This window comes from Alosa pseudoharengus, unplaced genomic scaffold (assembly GCF_046254945.1).
Source record: "Alosa pseudoharengus isolate Yale_2024_CS ecotype anadromous, Long Island Sound unplaced genomic scaffold, YU_APseudo_1.1 YU_APseudo_1.1_scf_16, whole genome shotgun sequence".
Classification (NCBI taxonomy): domain Eukaryota; kingdom Metazoa; phylum Chordata; class Actinopteri; order Clupeiformes; family Clupeidae; genus Alosa; species Alosa pseudoharengus.
This window is the reverse complement of record NW_027468630.1, coordinates 18,498,660-18,525,674: the sequence shown is the minus strand read 5'-3', so window position 1 is coordinate 18,525,674 and position 27,015 is coordinate 18,498,660. Positions and strand designations below refer to the sequence as shown.

Below are 27,015 nucleotides of genomic sequence, written 5' to 3'. Positions count from 1 at the left end.
TGAGCAACAAACAAACACTTCAATGACGTTTGGGATGGTAGAGGTAATTGTACTACGCAATTTAAATGATCTACATATTGAAACAATGATTAGGTGTTGCTCCACAAATAACTAAATATGGTCATTATACGTATCCTGAGTCAGAGGCGGTTATGAGTTCTGAATGTTTGAGATAAGAAAGACAATAGAGCTTGACACCTACAATGTACACTCAGTGGATATAATGAGTATTTCATCTATGGAACACGAAACTCCCCTGTGCACCTGTGTGAGTGTAAGAAATGAGTCAAAACAAGACAAACAAATTAAATGGTCCATTCCCAAATTCCATGAATGGTAGTTTCAAATTCCCCACAATTACAGGATTTGTTTAATTAAATAAAAAAAGTTAATTAATCACACACCTTATTTAAAACACATCTTAAATTAAAAGGAAAAATACAAAACAAGACAAAGCAAGAGAGTTGCTTTGCTGCCTTTGATGAGGTGTTGATGACCCAAGTAAATCAAGTTCTGCCACACCTTCCTTCCATCAAATCCACAAAGACATGGTAGTATAAAGTCCAGAGCCCAGGTGTGCACCTCTCTCAGACAACTGTGGAGCAGTGTTCTATCCACAGGACCACTATGGGGACAGCAAAGGAGACACCCTTTTGGGTGCTAGTATGGATGGCTGTATGCATCGGACTTACTACCTCAGACACAGGTACAATGGCTTTGCCCATGTTCATTGTGTGGCTGGTTTAGCAGTGCACAGGGAAGGTTTTATGTGTTGATCTGGGTGTTGTTGCCCACAGTTGTACCCACAGGATAGTAGGGATGTCTTGGCATGGCAAAGGGATAAGCTTTCTAAACAATCAACAGTTCATGGTTACATGTCTTATAAAATCTCTTTGACTCTTGCAGGTCCCACAAAGGTAAATGTAATTCCAACAATGACCAGGATGCAAATGCTTGCAGGTAAAGTCATATATTTACATCACAGATGATTCCGAAAGTTTGACAGTTTCATACCTGACAGATATATACACATGTCAAAAAATTACACAAATTCAGCTGTGCAGTTCATTGATGCAACAGTCCCCATGTGAATGAATGTAGCCTAATGGATAAATTGAGCTAGGTAAAACTTAGTCAGCCAATTTCATGTTTGTTTATGGCAAATCTATTTCTAAACTGTATTAGTCTTCTGTTTGCAAATGTTTTTATAGGTTGCAAACCAGTAATTCAATTTCAGTGTCATTAATATCCACATTCCTATTTTGTGATTTAAGGTTTTCAAACCTTCTGATATGTAGCCACTCTATTAAAACTGGAGAACAAAATAAAAGTATTACTCCAAGTAGAATAACAAATGAAAAAGATACATGCACAACATTGAAGAGGACTCTGAACTCAAATGGTAATGATGAGGAATTCTGGACTAATACACTCACAACATATATTCTTAGGAACAAATCCAGCACACAACGAACAGGTCTGCAGCACATGGGGTAATTACCATTTCAAGACGTTTGATGGAGACATCTTCCAGCTCCCGTCCAGCTGCAACTACGTCCTGGCCTCTCAGTGCAAGAGCAGCTATGAGGATTTCAACATCCAGATGAGGAGGGAGCTGGAGAATGGCCTCCCGACCATCAGCAAGATCACCATGGTGCTGGAGGGCACTGTAGTCGAGCTGGTGAAGGGCTCTGTCTCTGTAAATGGAAAACTGTAAGTGGATGTTCAATCTTTCCATTTTTTTCCTTAAGTCATCAGAGATCACAGTGAAGCGTACTGGCAGATCTGCGACTTTGCATGTGTTTAGGTATACGCTCAGTAAAGTCCTTTGTGTATGCTCAGTAATGTCCTTGTTTTAATATGTGAGGACATGGCTTTGTAAACCTAGATCCTCTAAGGAAGGATGAAATAATTTGAGATTAAGACAGCGACAGTGTCTGTCCTTTCGTAAAAAAATGGCACGTTTGAAAAATGTTTCAGAGTTAAAGAGTCTGATGTGCATTTCCTTGGGCACATTTTTTTAGTGTGATACTGCCATTCAGTGAATCAGGAGTTCTCATTGAGAAGAGCTCATCCTACATCAACATCAAGGCAAAGCTGGGGCTCTTGGCCAAGTGGAATGAGGATGATGCCTTCATGGTATGGGACTCTTTGTATCATTTACAACCTTCATTAAGCCATAGATATTTTATTTGGCATAGTTACAGTATCTGTAGCATGTAACATGTTATCCTTTGGAATTATGTTGTCTGTCAAATCCAAAATAAATCAAATCAACAACAACAACAACAAAAATTAAAGGCAAGTACATTTTCAACTCTTAGCTGATTGACTACAACAAGACTCTTTATGCTCATAGGTGGAACTGGACAAGAAATATGTAAACCAAACGTGTGGGTTGTGTGGAGACTTCAATGGTGTCCAGAATTATAATGAGTTTGTCACAAGTGGTAAATACTTTTTTCCCCTAACACCATTCTGTGTCTCTGTGGTTTGAGTTGAGAACTACTGCATGCTTAACTGTACAATATGATTCTCTTTTTATTCAGAGGGTGTGCCCATTTCTAATCTTGACTATGGAAGCCTCTGGAAGCTGGATGGTCCAACTGAAACCTGTACAGAGCCAGTTACATCCGAACCAACGTGCAAAGATATGGTAGGACTAGATCAGACAACTGGCACTATAGATACACTATTTTGAGGCAATTCAGTGGCATAAAGAATAACATGTTGTTAACAATTCTCTTGATACAGTACACTCTGATATAAAAAAAAATCATGGCCCTCCCTTTATTGCATATGTATACATTTTATATATTCAATACAATGAAATGCAAATACAGTATTTAGTAAATTCGTGATCATTCTGTTTGTTTGTCTTTATTAGACGTCTGTATGTGAGCAGCTGCTCTCCAGCCCTGCCTTTGAAAGCTGTAAAGCCGTAGTGAATGCCGACTCATTCATCAAGGCCTGTGCGAGGGACCTCTGCCTGTGTGCCAACAGCTCTGACTCCTTCTGCCTGTGCGGCACCATATCTGAGTACTCACGTCAGTGCATCCATGCCGGAGGGAAACCCGGCGAATGGAGGACAGAGCAGTTCTGCTGTGAGTATCTCCTATTATCTCTGTCAGTATCCACAGGGATGAGGTAAGCAGCAGTAACTAATATGCCCATATGTCCTCCAGCAAAATCATGCCCCTCCAACATGGTGCACCAGGAGTGTGGAAGCCTGTGTGTGGACACCTGCTCAAACCCTGACAGAGGACAGGTGTGTGAGGAGCACTGCATGGATGGATGCTTCTGCCCACCAGGTATGAATCTCTGACAAATCGGTCTGCTGTTTCATTTATTGTTGGTGTCCCTGATATATGAAGTTACTCAGTAGCTCAAAACCTATTTACCTTTATATAGGCACTGTGTTTGATGATGTCACTGGGACGGGCTGCATCAGCTCAACAAAGTGCTCCTGCAGCAACAACGGAAACATATACCAACCTGGAGAGTCTTATTCCAGCAACTGTAAACACTGGTAAGTACTCTGGAATGTTGCATGTAGCAGTATGCATATTTTAGTGGTGCCTGAGGTATTTTGAAGGTAACTAGTTTTTATACGTTCCTAAAATTGCTCATGGTCAGAAACCCAACAAGAAATGTAAGAACTGTTTTTACACAATGATACAATCAAATGTAATGTTCACCTGAGCCAACTATATGCAGTCTGTTGCTATTAATGTTTGCAAGGCATATCTTTTGGCTTTAGAGTTAACCTACAGTAGTTTTGCACAGAAACATCTTACTGGTGCTTGAATGATAATTTGTTCAAATTGACTAAATGTACTCAATTGTGTTTCTAACCAGTACCTGTGGTGGTGGCCAGTGGAGCTGTATAGAGAAGGACTGCCCAGCAACATGCTCTGTGGAGGGAGGCTCCCACTTCTTCACCTATGATGGGAAAGCCTACACTTTCCATGGGGACTGTACCTATGTCCTCACCAAGGTCAGTTTCCATACACAACTCCGACAGGTGCTGAGATCAACTCTATTACTGACATTTATATAATTATAATGATCCAGTCCTGCTAATCCATGTATTCTAATAATACTGTTTGAGAATCATTACTGCTCAAAGAAATAAATACCGGTACTAATGATTCATGCCTGTTCTAAGTCACTCTGATTATATGTCAAACTCTGCTATGCCAGGTGCATAACTTGCCTAGATCTGCCTAGAAATTAAATGATCATTCATATTGGGAATGTTTTTAGGTGAAAGCGTTTTTCCAGTACTTTTGTCTGGAGATACGGTGTCTTGTAGAAATAACGTGCTTTCTGTGCACTCTTCTCTTTTAGACACATAATGAGACTTCATCTTAATTTCGTTCATTTGACTGAATTTCTTCCTTCACTTGGCTACATCATCCTGCATACCATCTATTATCATTGTTTTCTATGAACGCATCTTTCTTATTTGGATGGCACAGCTTACTTTGTCAAATTAATATTGTCAGCCCTGTAATGAGTCAGAGTTTGCGATCGGTGCTCTTTTACTGGGGCTCGGTCACAATCGTTTACTTTCTCAGTAAAGCAATACTGATTATTTCTTGCATCCTCTTGGAGTTTACCACGGAAAGACCACACGCATAATTTCACCGTTAAAATGCTTCTGGTCCACTTCCATTTTAAACTCATGTCACAGTGGTCTTTATATATTTCTTTTAATATTTTATTTGATATCGTTATCACTTTAAGAAAAAAATGGAAAATTATTCAGCTTGTTCATTTGTGTTACAGTCCAAATCATATCTAGCCTAGATCAATAAAATAGAACCAAAAAATGTTTCAAGTAGTCTCTATAGAGCCAGATTCCCAGCTACAATTCAACTCAGGAATTTGAGGAATGTTATCTGACATTTCAGTTGACAATGTAGTCATTAGTGCTCAGGCAATTTTCTTTTCGTGGATCACTACTGTATGTGTTTCATTCACTAATTGGTTATAAGGATTCAAGGCAGTCCACTGCCTTTATCCTTATCCATTCTGTGACTTCTTCCTTTTAAAGGTTCCCTTAATTTGTCAGATTGCATGTGCATGTGCAGGTTGAGAGTACATTAAAAATGTATTTCTGTATCCCTTCCAGTTTAATGTCCAACCATTATTTACCTAAATTGGCTTTCACTTTTTGCCTTTATTTCTGGAAAAGTATTCTGCCTATATGATTACTTAATGTAATTCAACTTTTATTCTTCTTTCATTCATAATTTCCATGGTATTTCAATTGTTATCCTTTTTGAGAAGCTTTTTTCAGAATCCACTCATATCTTTGTTCCATCTTGGTAATGGTGTGATTGGATTCAGTGTACACTCACAAAATACCTGAAATACACCTAATATGTTATCATATTCAAACATGTTTTTGCAGCAATGTAATGGGGCCGACTTCACAGTGCTTGGGGATCTTGTCAGGTGTGGTTTGACAGACACAGAGACTTGTCTGAAGGCTTTGACGTTGGCAGTTTCTGGAGATACTGTGAGTACTACCCGCTAATGTTGATATAAACCCTCTCATGGTCAACTGTGCCATCAATTTGTTTATCAATTAAATTTGTATCTGTTTTTAGATCACATCACATTAAATATTAAATGTAAATTCAATGTTTCAAATATTTAAATGTTATACATTTAAGAATACATTACCAGTGTAGTTAATACATACATGTAACTCTTTCTTCATTGCCCAGGTGATTAATATCCAGTCCAATGGAAAAGTTTTTGTAAACAGGAAGTACTCTCAGTTGCCCCTGTCTACAGGTTTGTTGCCGACACAGAATACTGGAATTTAACAACTTATAATTCTTATGACTGGCTTATTTGCTAATGCATTTATAATATGGTGTTCTTTAATTACTTTCACAGCTGGGGTGAAAATTTTTGAAGCATCCACATTTTTCATCATCGTGCAGACCTCAGTTGGTATTCAGCTGGAAATTCAGCTGTCACCAATCATGCAGGTGTACATCACAGCAGATTCTAAACTCAGGCAAAAGACATGTGGTACGTACCAATGTGGTGAAACACAACAATGTCCAACAATGACCTTTAGATGGGCCTAATTCAGTTACTCTCAATACACCCACAGGTCTGTGTGGAAACTTTAACAGCATTCAGGCTGATGATTTCTTGGCGATGAATGGAATTATTGAGGGAACAGCATCAGGCTTTGCCAACACCTGGAAAACAAGAGCCAGCTGTCCTGATGTAAAGAGCAGTTTGGAGAACCCCTGCAGCTTGAGCGTCGACAATGGTAGAGATAGCATGACAAGCTTGTTGATGTGTTTGCAAAATGCATGCTAAGGATGGCCAGGATAATAAGCTGATGAATACGGTTTTCTTATCATTACAGAGAAGTATGCCCAGCAGTGGTGCTCCCTGCTCACAGACCCTGACGGCGTGTTTTCCCCATGCCACAGTGAGATCAACCCAGACATCTACAAAGAGGTTTGTCCTTAAGCACACTTCACAAACTGCAACAAATAGACCACCATGAGAAGAGGCATGGCAAACCAAATTTGATTCATTTTTGGTGATTTTCTGCCGCAGAACTGCATGTACGACAGCTGCAACTGTGAGAAGAGTGAGGACTGCATGTGTGCTGCTCTCTCATCCTACGTGCATGCATGTGCAGCTAAAGGCATCCAGCTGAACGGGTGGAGAGACACAACCTGCAGTGAGTGGCAACACAGCATCCAACACAAAACAGTCATTAATCTTTGTGGATATTACTCTCATTCTATTTTACAATGCAGGAATTGGTGCTGAAAACATCTTTTTTTGTCTTCAGAGAAATATGCCAACAACTGCCCGAGCAACATGGTGTATGCCTACAGCATACAAAACAGTGACCGCTCGTGCCGTTGCTACAGCGATCCTGACTTCACCTGCTCAGCTACATTTGCACCTGTGGATGGATGCATATGTGAAAAGGGAACCTATCTGGACGAAGGGGGAAAATGTGTTGCACCAGCTAACTGCTCCTGCTACTACAAGGGCCAGGTGATTCCTCCAGGGGAGGTCATCAGCAGGGACAAGGCCACATGGTAAGAAGCTATTTGCTTTTTTAGTGAAAACGTTATGAAAAATGTGTTAGCTGTGCAGTTAGCTGTTAGCTGTGCTGTTATCCCTAGTGCAGTGAGTTACCACTTGGTAGTTGACTTTCAGTTGATGGCTACAATGGCTGCTTTCTGATACTACAATAACAGTTTTACTAGTACAGCAGGAAGGAAAATCCTAGTTGGACATTCTTAATACTTTTTGAGGGGTGGATGTTTAAACTTTCAGAAAAGCTCAATCTGTCACAATGTGTTTATTTAAGGAGCCGTATGTCACAGATTTCAATGAATTTTTCGGTTTCTATAATCAAAATGACCAGTATCACATAATTTCTAAGTAGTGTTATGAATAGTCGAACTTGCTCTTCAATTTAGGCAAAAACTGTGAATGACCCTGCCCCTTCTTTAAAAGTGTCTGTAACTTCACAGAGAAGCTGCTTTAATATTTGGGATTTCTCCATTATACTGTTTCGTCTTGCCAAAAGTTGGTTGAGTTGACACTGAATAGTCAGAAGCTCTTCTCAATACTGTAGCATTTACATAGATTTCTTAGAGAAATTTCGTTCAGAAGATTGCCTTTAAGTTTGAGAGATGGAGACTTTCCCCATATAAGTAACCTGAGCATGAGTATAGACATTTTTCTCTTTTTTAAAATAAATATTATTATTATTTCAGCACATGCAAAGCAGGCAAACTCAGCTGCATGGGAGAAACTACATATTCTACTAGTAAGTCCATTTGTACAGCCATTCAAAGTCTTGCTAACATTATACAGTCAGAAATAGTTTTTGGCAATGCCTTCACCAATATCAGTAAATCAGATTGATTCTGACCTCAACTGACCTTATCATACACTGAAATAAGTGGGAAAGCTCATGTGAATGTGGGATAACATCTCTAATCTGTCAACAGCATGCCCAGCACCCATGGTGTATTTCGACTGCTCTAATGTTGACGCAGGAGCCAAAGGTGCTGAGTGTCAGAGGAGTTGCAAAACCCTGCACATGGCCTGTGTGAGTGTTGGGGATTCCCTTGCTAGTTCTTACTTAGTATGTTTAACCTGAGAGTGGTGATCTTCCACTTTACACCCTTGAGAAAATATCACCCATCCCCAGCTTCTGTCTATCAGAACTATAGTTTGTTCTTGGAATCTGTACCATTTCCCCTCACCAGTGCTAGCTCCTTATGATGATTCATGAACGCATACAGTATCTCTCCTGTCTTAGTAATGTACTGTATTTTGCTTTGTTGAAACAGATCAGCGCTGAGTGTGTCTCAGGCTGCGTGTGTCCTTCTGGTCTGGTCTCTGATGGAAAAGGTGGCTGTGTAAAGGAGGACCAGTGTCCCTGTTACCACAATGGAGCTCAGTACAAAGCTGGGGACAGCATCAAGGTTGACTGCAATAAATGGTATGGTTGTTAGTCCACCTTTTGATATTGTACATTATTATTGTATATTAGTACAACTGTTTTGAGACTTTTTTCTCTGAATATTTTCCCTTGTTTGGAAACAGCACTTGCAAAGACACAAAATGGGACTGCACATCGAACTTGTGCCATGGCACCTGTGCCATCTATGGAGATGGACATTACATCACTTTTGATGGGAAGAGATTCAACTTTGATGGGGGCTGTGAATACGTCCTAACTGAGGTGTGTTTGAATGTAATTTTGATAAAACTTTTTGTAATATGTATCCTAAACTTCAGTTTCAGCCAGTCAAATTGTCTGCACTGTGTTTGTTGGGTGATGTTGTCTACAGTACTTGACCCAAACCACTATGTTTGTTTCACTTCTGTTGTTTTGAATGCAAGAACTGAACAAACAGAGGGGCACTAGCAGCTGTTCACTAAGTTTGACAAAGTGTGTACAAAGGGATTACAATCACGGACCACACCTCTAATGCAGTTCAGAGCAGAGTCACACAAGAATCCCAGTGTCACTGAACCTTATTATATGCATCTGTACAGTTTGAAAAATCTACTTAATTTACAAATTTTTGCTTTTTGCAGAATTATTGTGGACATGGAAGTACTAATGGAACCTTCAGAGTCATCACTGAGAACATTCCATGTGGAACCACAGGAACAACATGTTCCAAAGCCATCAAATTGTTTTTGGGGGTGAGGACACATTTAAATGACTGTAATGGTGAATGGCTGCTATATGAAGTCCAGAAACCTGATGATGTTTGCTGTCCTTTTTTTGAATGCTGTCCTTTTTGTAGAGCAATGAGTTGATACTGACAGATGGAGGTTACCAAGTTGTTAAAAGAAATTCAGGAGCAGAGGTGCCCTACCAGATCCGCACAATGGGGATCTACCTTGTGATTGAAGCTAACAATGGTCTGATTCTCATGTGGGACAGAAGAACAAGTCTCTTCCTTAAGCTGAGTCCAGAGTTTAAGGTGAGGATCTCTAATATTTGCGTAATGTTTGGATAGTGTCAATAAATGGAATGAATAAATGACCCAGTCAAAAATCCTTTTCACTGATCACTGTCTTCTTCTTAAAGGGTCATGCTTGCGGCCTTTGTGGGAACTATGATGGCAACGCTAACAATGACTTTGGCACAAGAAACCAAGGACAGGCCATTCAGTCTCTGGAGTTTGGAAATAGCTGGAAAGTTTCTCCAAGCTGCCCTGATGTAAAACAGACACAAAGTCCCTGCACATCCAACCCTTACAGAAAATCTTGGGCTCAGAAAAAGTGTAGCATTATCATAAGTGAAGCATTTGCATCGTGCCATTTTCAGGTAAGCTGAATTGCTGCTTCATGGATCTTTTAATGAGCCCATCTTGTTCTCCTGGTGCAATTCTTGTGTGCTTAACTGGCATATCTTTCCTGACAAGGTGGATCCTTCTCCATTCTATGATGCCTGCGTGAGTGACTCATGTGCCTGTGATAGTGGTGGAGACTGTGAGTGTTTCTGCACTGCAGTGGCCGCTTATGCAGCCGCCTGTAATGAAGCTGGAGCCTGTGTAGCCTGGAGAACCCCAAAGATCTGCCGTAAGTTTGTGCTCATATTAGATCAAAGTAACTCAAGCGTAGCCTCACTTGCATGTCTTGAAATGATAAGATATGTTAAGATCAGAGAACAGTAAAATAGGTGCACAGACTATTTTGGGAAGATGCACTGTATGCATAATTAACTAATATATAACTACCAAAATAATACATTGAATTTTGTCTAAAGAAGTAGTTGATGCTAGTGTCGAGTTTAGGGTTGGGTGTAGTTATATGTATACTAGGCTTGGATGGTATCTATTTCCTCAAAGATTTCTACTATTATACCCTGACTGCATTGTGAATTAATCAGAAATATTATTCAGCCTACATTTTAATTCAATATGATCTAATGATTTATTTAGGCAAATAGTAATCCATGGAAAGTTGAAAATGAATCTGGCCCTGACCTGTGATGAAAGACTTTTTTGTAATCCTGTCTAAATAATTTCCCAATGGTGTGTCCTCTCATTGCAGCTCTCTTCTGTGATTACTACAACCCACCTGGTGAGTGTGAGTGGCACTACAAACCCTGTGGAGCTCCATGCATGAAGACCTGCAGGAATCCCACTGGGCAGTGCTCTGAGCAGATACCAGCGCTAGAAGGTAGACACCACACATATTTAACATACAGTACTATTAAACATCCATTTTCATAAAGGTGTTAGACTCATTTTAGTATGGCTTCCCAGTTCTCAACTTAATTGCCATCAGTCCCGAGTAAGCCTCTGTTGAGATTGTAGTCCTCAGATTCTAAAATCATAACTCACTATAATTGTCACTCAGGATTTTGAAGATAATCCTAAAACAGGCAACAGTCCTAACGAAAGATAAAATGGATCAGTAGGATTTACACATTTCCTCCTTGAAGAAGTGAATTTCAAGGGTGTTAGAGGGTGAACTTGGGTGGGTTCCACGAACACATTACATCCGTTTGTAATCGGATTCATGGCTCAATCGAAATAAAAATGACTCGTACAAACACCTTGATCAGAGAGAAACTGCCTACTTCACTTCCTGTCACAGTTCACCATTCTATCTTAAGAAAGGAAACTATAACAAAGGAAACTATATATGAGAGTGTGATGTTGCAATGACACTGCTGGCATGTATACTAAATGTAGCCAACCTCTAGACCTATGTCGCTAGGAAACCTTGTCTCCAGCCAAGGTCACTGTATTTAATCCTGCATACAGAAAAGGTTTATTCTGCCCCTTCACTCTCAGGTTGTTACCCTCAATGTCCTGTCAATGAGCCCTTTTTTGATGAAGACACCATGAAGTGTGTACAGAGGGAGAAATGTGGTTGTTTTGATACTGATGGCAGACACTACAGCAATGGAGAGAAAGTTCCTTCCACAAACAACTGTGAAACATGGTATATCAGACATAGTACATTATACAACAAATACACATGAGACGACTGAATGAGTTAGACATTAAACTTATCTTTTATCTTTTCACAGCCAATGCATTTCCACAACCATTATCTGCAAACATGATGCCACAGGTGACAATTATTTTACGGAGTCATATTGAGTCTTTGTTGTAAAAGCATTACTAGAGCCAGATTTTGATAAACAAAAATTCTATTGTACAATTCTACCTGCAGCTTGCACCTGTACATACCTTAATAAGGTTTACTACAATGGTGAACATATTTATAACACCACCGACGGAATGGGTAGCTGCTTAACTGCTGTTTGTGAAGAGCATGGTATTGTTCGGTCCATTCATCCTTGTCCAACAACACCAACATCAATCCCAACAACAATGTTTACATTCACTACACCAAGTAAGTGCACATACTGAAATGATAGACTTTAAAAAAAAGAGTCCACTTCAGTCAAGAGCAGTATTACTAAATATGTGATTTAAATTAATTATGCTTCTTTTATGTTAACAGAAACAACAAAATCTATCCCGACTGAATACTCAACGTCTCTACACACAACTACATGCCAAAATAAATGTGTCTGGACCGAATGGTTTGATACTACGTTCCCCCTACCTGGAGAATCTGGAGGAGACTCTGAAATCTATAACAAAATTAGGGCAGAAGGACACCACATCTGTGAGAGGCCCACGGAAATAGAGTGCAGAGCACAAAAATACCCTGACAAAGACATAAACAGTCTAGGCCAAATTGTTCAATGTGATGTGGCAAAAGGTTTATCGTGTAAGAACAAAGACCAAACAGGCCCTTTCCAATTGTGCTACAATTACAAAATCCGTGTGCTTTGCTGTAGTGATGAGCATTGTACGACTCTACCACCAACTGTTCCACAAACAACATCAACTCCGTATTGTAAAGTATGTACTTGGTCAAAATGGATAAATGTTGATTATCCACAATTTGGCCCTGGAGGAGGTGACACAGAATCCATTAGTAATATCATCAAGAAGGGTTATAAAATATGTGAAAGACCGGTTAATATCAGTTGTCAAGCAGTCCGTTATAAAAATGTTCCTCTGTCAGAACTAGATCAAAAAGTGACCTGCAACACTGAAGTGGGATTAGTTTGTAAAAACATTGATCAAAGCCCAGTACCGATGTGCTTTGATTATGAGATAAAGGTTGAGTGTTGTAAGATGGAGCCATGTCCAACAACAACAAATACTCCAACTCCAATGCCAACACCAACAACAACATCCACCACGACGACAACAACAACTCCATCAACAACAACTCCTGTACCCAGCACAACACCCTGTACCTGTGAGTGGTCTAACTGGATTGACCTGGGACCCCCTACACCTGGCACTGATGGAGGAGACACTGAATCAATTTCACAACTCATTAATTCTGGACGTATAGGTTGTAAACAGCCAACAGAAGTTGAGTGCAGGGCTAAGATGTATCCATCATTGCCACTTTCCCAGTTGGGCCAAGATGTGATTTGCAATCCATCGGTAGGGTTTATTTGCCTGAACAAAAACCAGGCCAATAAGCAAGAGTGTTTCAATTATGAAATCAGAGTACGCTGCTGTGGACCATGCACAACCACTACCACTACAACACCCACAAGTACATCAACTCCCTCTACACCTACAACTCCAACATCAACAACAACCTCCACAACAACTACAACCACTGAAACGCCCTCAACACCTGTACCAATTATGTCATCAACTTCAACAACTACATCAGTCCCAACAACAAGTCCTGTACCCGGCACAACACCCTGTACCTGTGAGTGGTCTAACTGGATTGACCTAGGACCCCCTACCACTGGAGCTGATGGAGGAGACACTGAATCAATTTCACAACTCATTAATTCTGGACGTATAGGTTGTATACAGCCAACAGAAGTTGAGTGCAGGGCTAAGATGTATCCAACATTGCCACTTTCCCAGTTAGGCCAAGATGTGATTTGCAATCCATCGGTAGGACTTGTTTGCCTGAACAAAAACCAGGCCAATAAGCAAGAGTGTTTCAATTATGAAATCAGAGTACGCTGCTGTGGACCATGCACAACCACTACCACTACAACACCCACAATTACATCAACTCCCTCTACACCTACAACTCCAACATCAACAACAACCTCCACAACAACTACAACCACTGAAACGCCCTCGACACCTGTACCAATTATGTCATCAACTTCAACAACTACATCAGTCCCAACAACAAGTCCTGTACCCGGCACAACACCCTGTACCTGTGAGTGGTCTAACTGGATTGACCTAGGACCCCCTACCACTGGAGCTGATGGAGGAGAAACTGAATCAATTTCACAACTCATTAATTCTGGACGTATAGGTTGTAAACAGCCAACAGAAGTTGAGTGCAGGGCTAAGATGTATCCAACATTGCCACTTTCCCAGTTAGGCCAAGATGTTATTTGCAATCCATCGGAAGGACTTGTTTGCCTGAACAAAAACCAGGCCAATAAGCAAGAGTGTTTCAATTATGAAATCAGAGTACGCTGCTGTGGACCATGCACAACCACTACCACTACAACACCCACAAGTACATCAACTCCCTCTACACCTACAACTCCAACATCAACAACAACCTCCACAACAACTACAACCACTGAAACGCCCTCGACACCTGTACCAATTATGTCATCAACTTCAACAACTACATCAGTCCCAACAACAAGTCCTGTACCCGGCACAACACCCTGTACCTGTGAGTGGTCTAACTGGATTGACCTGGGACCCCCTACACCTGGCACTGATGGAGGAGACACTGAATCAATTTCACAACTCATTAATTCTGGACGTATAGGTTGTATACAGCCAACAGAAGTTGAGTGCAGGGCTAAGATGTATCCAACATTGCCACTTTCCCAGTTAGGCCAAGATGTGATTTGCAATCCATCGGTAGGACTTGTTTGCCTGAACAAAAACCAGGCCAATAAGCAAGAGTGTTTCAATTATGAAATCAGAGTACGCTGCTGTGGACCATGCACAACCACTACAACTACAACACCCACAAGTACATCAACTCCCTCTACACCTACAACTCCAACATCAACAACAACCTCCACAACAACTACAACCACTGAAATGCCGTCACCGACACCTGTACCACTTATGACATCAACTTCAACAACTACATCAGTCCCAACAACAAGTCCTGTACCCGGCACAACACCCTGTACCTGTGAGTGGTCTAACTGGATTGACCTGGGACCCCCTACACCTGGCACTGATGGAGGAGACACTGAATCAATTTCACAACTCATTAATTCTGGACGTATAGGTTGTATACAGCCAACAGAAGTTGAGTGCAGGGCTAAGATGTATCCAACATTGCCACTTTCCCAGTTGGGCCAAGATGTGATTTGCAATCCATCAGTAGGACTTGTTTGCCTGAACAAAAAACAGGCCAATAAGCAAGAGTGTTTCAATTATGAAATCAGAGTACGCTGCTGTGGACCATGCACAACCACTACCACTACAACACCCACAAGTACATCAACTCCCTCTACACCTACAACTCCAACATCAACAACAACCTCCACAACAACTACAACCACTGAAACGCCCTCGACACCTGTACCAATTATGTCATCAACTTCAACAACTACATCAGTCCCAACAACAAGTCCTGTACCCGGCACAACACCCTGTACCTGTGAGTGGTCTAACTGGATTGACCTGGGACCCCCTACACCTGGCACTGATGGAGGAGACACTGAATCAATTTCACAACTCATTAATTCTGGACGTATAGGTTGTATACAGCCAACAGAAGTTGAGTGCAGGGCTAAGATGTATCCAACATTGCCACTTTCCCAGTTGGGCCAAGATGTGATTTGCAATCCATCAGTAGGACTTGTTTGCCTGAACAAAAACCAGGCCAATAAGCAAGAGTGTTTCAATTATGAAATCAGAGTACGCTGCTGTGGACCATGCACAACCACTACCACTACAACACCCACAAGTACATCAACTCCCTCTACACCTACAACTCCAACATCAACAACAACCTCCACAACAACTACAACCACTGAAACGCCCTCGACACCTGTACCAATTATGTCATCAACTTCAACAACTACATCAGTCCCAACAACAAGTCCTGTACCCGGCACAACACCCTGTACCTGTGAGTGGTCTAACTGGATTGACCTGGGACCCCCTACACTTGGCACTGATGGAGGAGACACTGAATCAATTTCACAACTCATTAATTCTGGACGTATAGGTTGTATACAGCCAACAGAAGTTGAGTGCAGGGCTAAGATGTATCCAACATTGCCACTTTCCCAGTTGGGCCAAGATGTCATTTGCAATCCATCGGTAGGACTTGTTTGCCTGAACAAAAACCAGGCCAATAAGCAAGAGTGTTTCAATTATGAAATCAGAGTACGCTGCTGTGGACCATGCACAACCACTACCACTACAACACCCACAATTACATCAACTCCCTCTACACCTACAACTCCAACATCAACAACAACCTCCACAACAACTACAACCACTGAAACGCCCTCGACACCTGTACCAATTATATCATCAACTTCAACAACTACATCAGTCCCAACAACAAGTCCTGTACCCAGCACAACACCCTGTACCTGTGAGTGGTCTAACTGGATTGACCTAGGACCCCCTACACCTGGCACTGATGGAGGAGACTCTGTGTCAATTTCACAACTCATTAATTCTGGACGTATTGGCTGTGAACATCCCACAAAAGTTGAGTGTAGGGCCAAGCAATACCCAACTTTACCACTTTCTCAAGTGGGCCAGGATGTCATATGCAATCCATCTGTTGGACTTGTTTGTTTGAACAAAAACCAAGGGCTCCAAAAGATTTGCTTTGATTATGAAATTCGAGTGCAGTGTTGTGGATCATGTTCATCAACTACAACAACAACAACTCCGTCATCAACAACACCAACAACATCCACAACTACCCCCACGACCACAATGACAACATCCATGACATCTACCAGCAAAAAAACATCTACAACACCAACAAGTCCTGTACCCGGCACAACACCCTGTACCTGTGAGTGGTCTAACTGGATTGACCTAGGACCCCCTACCACTGGAGCTGATGGAGGAGACTCTGAAACAATTTCACAACTCATTAATTCTAGACGTATAGGTTGTACACAGCCAACAGAAGTTGAGTGCAGGGCTAAGATGTATCCAACATTGCCACTTTCCCAGTTGGGCCAAGATGTGATTTGCAATCCATCGGTAGGACTTGTTTGCCTGAACAAAAACCAGGGAAATAAGCAAGAGTGTTTCAATTATGAAATCAGAGTACGCTGCTGTGGACCATGCACAACCACTACAATTACAACACCCACAAGTACATCAACTCCCTCTACACCTACAACTCCAACATCAACAACAACCTCCACAACAACTACAACCACTGAAATGCCGTCACCGACACCTGTACCAATTATGTCATCAACTTTAACAACTACATCAGTCCCAACAACAAGTCCTGTACCCGGCACAACACCCTGTACCTGTGAGTGGTCTAACTGGATTGACCTGGGACCCCCTACACCTGGCACTGATGGAGGAGACACTGAATCAATTTCACAACTCAGTAATTCTGGACGTATAGGTTGTATACAGCCAACAGAAGTTGAGTGCAGGGCTAAGATGTATCCAACATTGCCACTTTCCCAGTTGGGCCAAGATGTGATTTGCAATCCATCAGTAGGACTTGTTTGCCTGAACAAAAACCAGGCCAATAAGCAAGAGTGTTTCAATTATGAAATCAGAGTACGCTGCTGTGGACCATGCACAACCACTACCACTACAACACCCACAAGTACATCAACTCCCTCTACACCTACAACTCCAACATCAACAACAACCTCCACAACAACTACAACCACTGAAACGCCCTCGACACCTGTACCAATTATGTCATCAACTTCAGTAACTACATCAGTCCCAACAACAAGCCCTGTACCCGGCACAACACCCTGTACCTGTGAGTGGTCTAACTGGATTGACCTGGGACCCCCTACACCTGGCACTGATGGAGGAGACACTGAATCAATTTCACAACTCATTAATTCTGGACGTATAGGTTGTATACAGCCAACAGAAGTTGAGTGCAGGGCTAAGATGTATCCAACATTGCCACTTTCCCAGTTGGGCCAAGATGTGATTTGCAATCCATCGGTAGGACTTCTTTGCCTGAACAAAAACCAGGGAAATAAGCAAGAGTGTTTCAATTATGAAATCAGAGTACGCTGCTGTGGACCATGCACAACCACTACAATTACAACACCCACAAGTACATCAACTCCCTCTACACCTACAACTCCAACATCAACAACAACCTCCACAACAACTACAACCACTGAAATACCGTCACCGACACCTGTACCAATTATGTCATCAACTTCAACAACTACATCAGTCCCAACAACAAGTCCTGTACCCGGCACAACACCCTGTACCTGTGAGTGGTCTAACTGGATTGACCTGGGACCCCCTACACCTGGCACTGATGGAGGAGACACTGAATCAATTTCACAACTCATTAATTCTGGACGTATAGGTTGTATACAGCCAACAGAAGTTGAGTGCAGGGCTAAGATGTATCCAACATTGCCACTTTCCCAGTTGGGCCAAGATGTGATTTGCAATCCATCAGTAGGACTTGTTTGCCTGAACAAAAACCAGGCCAATAAGCAAGAGTGTTTCAATTATGAAATCAGAGTACGCTGCTGTGGACCATGCACAACCACTACCACTACAACACCCACAAGTACATCAACTCCCTCTACACCTACAACCCCAACATCAACAACAACCTCCACAACAACTACAACCACTGAAACGCCCTCGACACCTGTACCAATTATGTCATCAACTTCAGCAACTACATCAGTCCCAACAACAGGCCCTGTACCCGGCACAACACCCTGTACCTGTGAGTGGTCTAACTGGATTGACCTGGGACCCCCTACACCTGGCACTAATGGAGGAGACACTGAATCAATTTCACAACTCATTAATTCTGGACGTATAGGTTGTACACAGCCAACAGAAGTTGAGTGCAGGGCTAAGATGTATCCAACATTGCCACTTTCCCAGTTGGGCCAAGATGTGATTTGCAATCCATCGGTAGGACTTCTTTGCCTGAACAAAAACCAGGGAAATAAGCAAGAGTGTTTCAATTATGAAATCAGAGTACGCTGCTGTGGACCATGCACAACCACTACAATTACAACACCCACAAGTACATCAACTCCCTCTACACCTACAACTCCAACATCAACAACAACCTCCACAACAACTACAACCACTGAAATACCGTCACCGACACCTGTACCAATTATGTCATCAACTTCAACAACTACATCAGTCCCAACAACAAGTCCTGTACCCGGCACAACACCCTGTACCTGTGAGTGGTCTAACTGGATTGACCTGGGACCCCCTACACCTGGCACTGATGGAGGAGACACTGAATCAATTTCACAACTCATTAATTCTGGACGTATAGGTTGTATACAGCCAACAGAAGTTGAGTGCAGGGCTAAGATGTATCCAACATTGCCACTTTCCCAGTTGGGCCAAGATGTGATTTGCAATCCATCAGTAGGACTTGTTTGCCTGAACAAAAACCAGGCCAATAAGCAAGAGTGTTTCAATTATGAAATCAGAGTACGCTGCTGTGGACCATGCACAACCACTACCACTACAACACCCACAAGTACATCAACTCCCTCTACACCTACAACTCCAACATCAACAACAACCTCCACAACAACTACAACCACTGAAACGCCCTCGACACCTGTACCAATTATGTCATCAACTTCAGCAACTACATCAGTCCCAACAACAAGTCCTGTACCCGGCACAACACCCTGTACCTGTGAGTGGTCTAACTGGATTGACCTGGGACCCCCTACACTTGGCACTGATGGAGGAGACACTGAATCAATTTCACAACTCATTAATTCTGGACGTATAGGTTGTATACAGCCAACAGAAGTTGAGTGCAGGGCTAAGATGTATCCAACATTGCCACTTTCCCAGTTGGGCCAAGATGTGATTTGCAATCCATCAGTAGGACTTGTTTGCCTGAACAAAAACCAGGCCAATAAGCAAGAGTGTTTCAATTATGAAATCAGAGTACGCTGCTGTGGACCATGCACAACCACTACAACTACAACACCCACAATTACATCAACTCCCTCTACACCTACAACTCCAACATCAACAACAACCTCCACAACAACTACAACCACTGAAACGCCCTCGACACCTGTACCAATTATGTCATCAACTTCAACAACTACATCAGTCCCAACAACAAGTCCTGTACCCAGCACAACACCCTGTACCTGTGAGTGGTCTAACTGGATTGACCTGGGACCCCCTACACCTGGCACTGATGGAGGAGACTCTGTATCAATTTCACAACTATTCCATTCTCGACGCATTGGCTGTGAACATGCTACAAAAGTTGAATGCAGGGCAAAGCATTTTCCCAATTTGCCACTGTCAGAAGTAGGCCAGGATGTGATATGTATTCCATCTATTGGACTTGTCTGCTTGAACAAAAACCAAGGGCTCCAAAAGATTTGCTTTGATTATGAAATACGAGTGCAGTGTTGTGGACCATGTCTACCAACTACCACAACGACCATAACTCCAACACCAACAACACCCACAACTGTGTCTTCAACCACATTCAAAGTGCACACAAAACCTACAAATACATACCCTACACAACACCAACATTCCGCATTACCAACACCTTGTATCGGATGTTATGAAAATGGAATACTTTACCCTCCAGGTAAGTCACACTTATATATATACATACACACACACACACACACACACACATATATATACACATAATATATATATATATTATGTATATTATTATGCATGTAATGTTGGGTATCAAATAGAATGTCTTAACCAAGGTTTTATTCTTTTTACACAGCTACTGTGATTTATAATAAAACCGACCATGGCGGATGTAGTTACGTGGCCATTTGCCTTGAAAACTGCACCATAGGAAAGAATGTCTCTTGTAGCCCTACAACTCCATCAACTTCAACAACTCCTTTAACTTCAACAACTACATCAACTTCAACAACAACTCCTTCAACTTCTACAGAATCTCCTGACTGTTATCCCAGAAAGGTATTGGCAATTAAATTAAAATGAATAGATTCATTTAAGTTGTTTTAGACAGACTGTCAGACTGAATGTTTTGAAATTTATTTCTGTGCAGAATGGAGAAACGTGGGTGTCCCCAACCAATAAGTGTATGTTAGAAACCTGTTACAATGGTGATATCCTCAAGCACCCTAAGAAATGTCCAACTCAACCACCGCTTACATGTGTGAATGGCCTCCCTCCAAAGACAGTTCTTGATGGATCAGGATGCTGTTTCAAACAGGAATGCCAATGTGAGTATTTCCAAAGTCAACATTAAAACAACTGATGAAAACTATCAGTCTACTAGGAAAAGTGGGCTGTGCAAACTTTCTTATGGAATGGTTACAAGCTGTTATATTATTCTTATTATGACTGACATAATCCATACTTACATACCTATCTATTTAGGTCACTGCTATGGCTTCGGGGATCCTCATTATGTGACATTTGATGGAACATATTATGGTTTCCAAGGAAATTGCTCTTATATATTGGTTAAAGAGATCAAACCAGTATACAACTTCAGTATCATCATTGATAATGTGTATTGTGACGCACCAGATGGTGTTTCATGTCCTAAATCACTGACTATTCACTATAAATCATTTGAAATTTATATGAGTCAAGAGATCTCTCATGGAATAGTCACAAACTTGGTAAGAAAATCTTTTTCTTTGGATTCTTTTCAAATCATCTAATCCTTCGATATTTTTAAAAACACATCTGTTTAAAAGTACTAAATGTAGAGTGCCTTTCATAATATAAACTGTTGTTTCCTTTTTCTCATAGATTTATGTCAATCACAAGCGCATCTACCCAGCTTACAGCAACAGTGACTTCCAAGTCACAGACAATGGCATTGAAGCCTTAGTGGTAATACCTGCCATTGGCGCACAAATAATGTTCTCTGGGCTGCAGTTCAGTGTTGAACTCCCTTGGAGTAAATTTCACGGCAACACGGAGGGACAGTGCGGTAAAAACAATTTTTAATTGTTGTTCAGTAGTAGCACTTGTAATGATACATTTGGCAATCTCTGGAAGAAGACAGAGGAATTGTCTTAAACCCCTTGCTCTGTATTCTCCCACTTAATGAGAAGTTGTCAGAGAAAATTACAAGCTGTTATTGGCAAAGGGAGGCATGACAAAGTATTAAATACAGGGGTGCCAATAAATGTGGCACGTCTTTTTGAAAAGAAAAGAAAAAAATGCTTCCTTTCAAGGTTGGGTTATTCCTCATTTTTTGCATTGTGACACCGAGACAACTTGCCAAAAGATTGCTCGATATATCTATTTTTACTCAACTTTACCATGGATACTAAAAAAGTTATAGATTTTATTTTTTATCCGATGGTCAAGCCTGGCCCTTATGTCCATTTGACCATTTGCCAAAATGCAGTACTATTATCCTCTGATAATATTTAATTTTGTTCTCTTATTTGTCACAGGAACATGTGACAACAATAAGACAGATGACTGCCTCTTGCCAAATGGAAAAATTGATCCATCTTGCCCAGATATGGCCCACCATTGGAAGGTTAATGATAGCAACTGCCCAGTACCCCCAACCACAATCCCACCTTCCACCTGCCCGCCACAAACTTCATCCATCTGTAAAATCATTGCAAGCAAGTAAGAAAGTGATAAAGTAAATGACACATCATGTTGGATTTTTTTTTAATTATTATTTATTTGTACTATATTTTTAATCAGTGCACTATCTGAAATGTACTGTTGCTGACTGTGACGTGTCTCCTGCCAAGGGTCTTTGAAAACTGCCATGAAGTGGTCCGCTATGAGCCATTTATTGAGGGATGCGAGTTTGACATATGCTATACGAAGAAACCTTCTATTGGTTGTGCCAGCCTTCAGTCTTATGCTCAGCAGTGCGCTTTGAATGGCATTTGCATTGACTGGAGAGGTGCCACAGCTGGAGTGTGTGGTAAGATTTGTAGAAATCTATTTTCTAATGTCACAGCTGAAATTATACCTTCACTCTGCTGATTTTACATCTTTTAATATGTGCCTTGTTTACACAGATTTTGAGTGCAATGCACCCCTGGTCTATAAGCCCTGTGGTCCACAAGTTCCACCAACTTGTGATAAAAGGTATACCGAACTAATATGACTCGAGTGTGTTTAAAATCTTTATGAATACAAAAAGGAAATCATTTAATTTGATAAAAAAATTCCCAATTAGGTATAATTTCAGATTCATTGAAGAGAAAACTGAATTCACTGCTTTGACATCCATGAGATGGGAGGGATGCTATTGTCCAGATGGAACTACTTTGTTGGACCATGATACTAATGAATGTGTTTCACCCTGTGGTAAGAAAATGATATGAAATATGTTAAACATCTGGTTTTATTTCAAGCAATTCACAACATAAATGCATCACTTGTTGTATGTAAAAAATCTGTCTTACAATCTGTGTAAGACGTTATTTCTAAATGAATATTTTCTGTTTTTTTTGTTTAAGGGCCTATTTGCCACCTACCAAATGGAAAGTGGAAACAGGTGAAGAAAACTCTCCTTCTGTATATTAGATCACTTTATATCTCAGATCCTTTTCTCTGTGAACAGAAAAACAACCGTGATATGCCTGTACACATTAATTATGAAAACAAAATGCACAAATGTATGCATTTTAAATCAACATTTATTTTATATGGATTTTAGGTACATGTTTTCGCTACACACAACCCTACCCGACTTTAAATGTCTGTCCAACATTAAATTGATTAATTATTAATTTACTGTACATTTTGTATTACTTGTGCTCTGACATGTTCTTTATTGTTAAATCAGGGTAATTCAACTTGGATCGATGGCTGTGATCTTTGCACATGTGACGCAGACAATGAAAGAGTCTACTGCAATCCTTTGCCATGCCCATCTGAGCTCCCAGTCATGTGTGATCAGCCTGGCCAGATCAAAGTGGCTGAAAAAGTAGGATGCTGTGAAAAAGACAAATGTGGTAAGTAACCACTGACAGATCTTGACAGTCGTTGGTAGGGAAACAATGCAAGTCCTTACAGAACCTTATATGTTTTTGTAGATTCAAGTTACAAAACTAAGTTCCCTTTCTTTTTTACAATAACTTAAAATAACAACAAAACCCAGACAACAAACGGGGAGAATAATTTGAACATGCCTTTGGTTTTGTCATTACAGTATGTGATGTCACCACATGTCCAATCCGCTCTTGTCCAGTTGGTTACATTCAAGAGACTGAAGTGGGGGCGTGTTGCCCTAAGTGTGGTAAGCATTTATCTAGTACAAAATGTCTAGTCCTACAACTGTTGCTCCTCCATGGCAAAAGTTAACTGGAAAACATATTTGTGTTTTTTTTTATTAACTTTGCAGTTCCTAAAGGTGTTTGTGTATACAATAACGCGGAATACTTGGTAAGAAATCGCATGAAATCTCATTTCTATGCAGTCATGGTTAGCATTTAGCATAGAACTTATTGTGTTGTCACATTACTTGGTAATATACAAGAAAAACACCTACAAATCTGAATGATTTTTATATTAATTTCTTTTTCCTGTTCTATTACAGCCGCACAGCAGTGTGCCTATGAGACATTGTGAAACCTGTCTGTGTAGTGACAAACTGGAAAATGATGGCAGCTTACACAGGATCGAATGTGAGCCTATTACATGTGACACTTACTGTCCACAGGTAAGAGGCTTCCTACATAGTCAAAAAAACAACAGTGAAGTTGTAGGAATTTACACACACACACACACACACACATTTGACCTGAGCTGAATTTTCAAAATCATTTTGGAGGCATGTTGAGTGTGTTATGATGTCTTCTTTTCCTAAGGGCTTCGAGCCAGTTTTGCCACCAGGAGAATGCTGTGCAAAGTGTGTGCAGACCATGTGTGTGGTTATGTATTCAGGAAACCTCACACACTCTATTCCTGTGAGTTAATAACCAAAATATTATATGTTGCAGCCAGCCAATATCAAAGCTGTGTATGTAATGCATTATGCAGTGAGGAGTTCATTGGGCCGAGTTTGGGGCATTGTTTTATGATAAAGAAAGAAAAGGATGTGGAAGCAAAGGAAGAAAATAGTGTTTTCTCTTAGTAGTAAGAAAATGCAGGACTTTGTGATATGTTTTCAATGCAACTAGTTTTGGTATAATTCAGTTAAATGTATACTCAAGTGCACCCACTCACCAACACAACTAAACACTATTATATGGACTTTGTTGTTTTTGACAGGTCAATGGTATCTGGAGTCCACCTGGGAACAAGTGTGTAAAGTATGAGTGTGTGAAGGTCGGGAGCAGGTTCATCACTATGGAGGCCAGAACACTCTGTCCTCCCTACAACCCCAATGACTGCATTCCTGTAAGTGTGGAACGGCTAAATGTGAATAGGCAATTTGATCATGTTTGAGCCATACATTATAGAGAAATTAAATAGTTAAATGTAATCAGTGTGTAGACTTAAGTAAATAATCTTATTACGATATGGGAAAACATATACACTAGATAATCTTGCAATTGTGTAAGTGCCCCAATCAATAATGTAACAACCAGGGAGAAGGCTATGCTATTTAGTTTGTACACCATAATCACATACTGCCAGACACTGTGGTATTATGATCTTCGGGTGTTAGCATCACTTATATATTGCCCTTATTTTTGTATCTTCTGTACTTATGTGATCTGTACAGGGGACAGAGGTCATTGCACCTGATGGTTGCTGCCATTTGTGTGGTAAGTTGTTCTAAGGTTTTATTGTAGTCAGATATTGTCAGTAATTGTAAATGTACAAATCCACTGGGAGATGTTAAATATTAATAGGAAGTATTTCCTTTGGCTTGTGAGAGCAGTGCTAAAAGCTGCATGTCTGTTTCTTTCTATAGTAAGGAAATGCAACCGGACAACGGAATCTACATACCTGCAGCATAATGGCTGCACCTCCTCCCAGAAGGTTGACTTGACGACTTGTCAAGGTCTTTGTCCAACATTCTCCTGGTAAGTAGCAGATATGCACAACAAAGCAGATCTTGTCAGAGCTACAGTATCAATAACTGAATTTAACACTTTCTCTTTACTAATTTTTCAGGTTCTCTCCGAGTACAAGCACGTTTCAGCCCTCCTGTTCCTGTTGCCAGGAGATTACCACTAGCAAAAGAGAGGTGGAGATGGTCTGCCCTGATGGCTCAAAGTTCAGTTATTCATATAACTACATTGAGCAATGTGGCTGTCTTCAGTCAACATGCACCACTATGGAAAAAACAGCGACTAAAAAGCTACGAAGAAGGCGTTAATGAGTTAGCGCTACATTGCACCTTTTATTACAAATCACCTTCATTATTTATGTCACAGACGTAAAGTAATCAGCAGTTTCGTTTGCAAGGAGCATGAGACTGCTTTTGTATCTTCCTTAATCTTATTTTAATAAACATTATTATGCATGCATGATCGTGTCTTGACATTATTATTTATTATTAGTGCTGCTACATTTGATCATTTTGTATGCAGCAATAATGATGAATTGGTCACAGGAAAAAATAAATTGCAGTTCGGTATGTAATGGAAACACTACAGAATTACACACAACCATTCATACTACTGTAAAGCCTGACCCAGCTGAATGATGACCCAGAAGTGCCACGGGTTGTTCTTTAAAATATAAACATTGTTACATAGCATTTTAAATGCTGACTTGCTCTAAATCTTCTCTCCAGAAATGATATTGTTGACCAGAGTCTATAAAAGTTCAGTGGTTCTTAGACAGAAATGAATAACCACATAATACAGCACTTCCCTCTAATAATTAGCTGGTCTGTCTGCTCACATTTACACACTGAAGTAGCTTCGTCAGAGTGCAAACTTCATTGTAGACCATTGTTTGACAGACTGGTGCTGCTCTACATAGCCCCTGCTAAATCAAGACACTTCAGTATGTGTGACCAATGCTAATTGAAATATGGAAATTAGGTCCTGACCTACAGTATACAGTATGCAGTGATGATCGTAACCACTTTGACTTCACTCAGTAATAGGCCTATCAGCAAGCAACAACTTTACCTATAGACCACACAATTGATACTGTGTACAGCTAGTTAAAAATGTAATGATCAAATAAGTAAAAAAAACACAGTAACATAATCTATAACGCCATGCAACCCTTTAAAACGTATGGTTATGAGTAGCCTACATCACGGGTGCTGTGCCTTAACCATTGTGTGTGCGTGTGGACACGTGTGCTGGGACACGTGTGCTGTGGTGTGACCTCTGTAAGCCTC

At 40.8% G+C, this 27,015-nt stretch overlaps 1 protein-coding gene across 1 annotated transcript; it reads left to right on the top strand.

Annotated features, from left to right (window-relative positions):
- The first annotated feature begins 665 nt into the window (after positions 1-665).
- Positions 666-26,034, top strand: LOC143126053 (mucin-5AC-like). Its single transcript, XM_076287976.1, has 45 exons — positions 666-706; positions 907-917; positions 1,452-1,713; positions 2,025-2,139; positions 2,360-2,450; positions 2,550-2,656; positions 2,888-3,104; positions 3,186-3,311; positions 3,412-3,529; positions 3,859-3,997; positions 5,420-5,527; positions 5,739-5,808; positions 5,914-6,051; positions 6,137-6,301; positions 6,401-6,495; positions 6,598-6,724; positions 6,839-7,094; positions 7,782-7,846; positions 8,019-8,119; positions 8,364-8,515; positions 8,620-8,758; positions 9,118-9,228; positions 9,333-9,512; positions 9,620-9,859; positions 9,957-10,113; positions 10,588-10,716; positions 11,337-11,487; positions 11,576-11,619; positions 11,722-11,904; positions 12,702-12,828; positions 13,562-16,275; positions 16,416-16,584; positions 16,844-19,973; positions 20,815-20,992; positions 21,150-21,397; positions 21,531-21,714; positions 22,187-22,370; positions 22,502-22,680; positions 22,778-22,847; positions 23,222-23,279; positions 23,551-23,691; positions 24,978-25,106; positions 25,435-25,477; positions 25,627-25,738; positions 25,830-26,034. The coding sequence occupies exons 1-45, from the start codon at positions 666-668 to the stop codon at positions 26,032-26,034; spliced, it is 11,709 nt and encodes a 3,902-aa protein (XP_076144091.1).
- Positions 26,035-27,015: the final 981 nt, after the last annotated feature.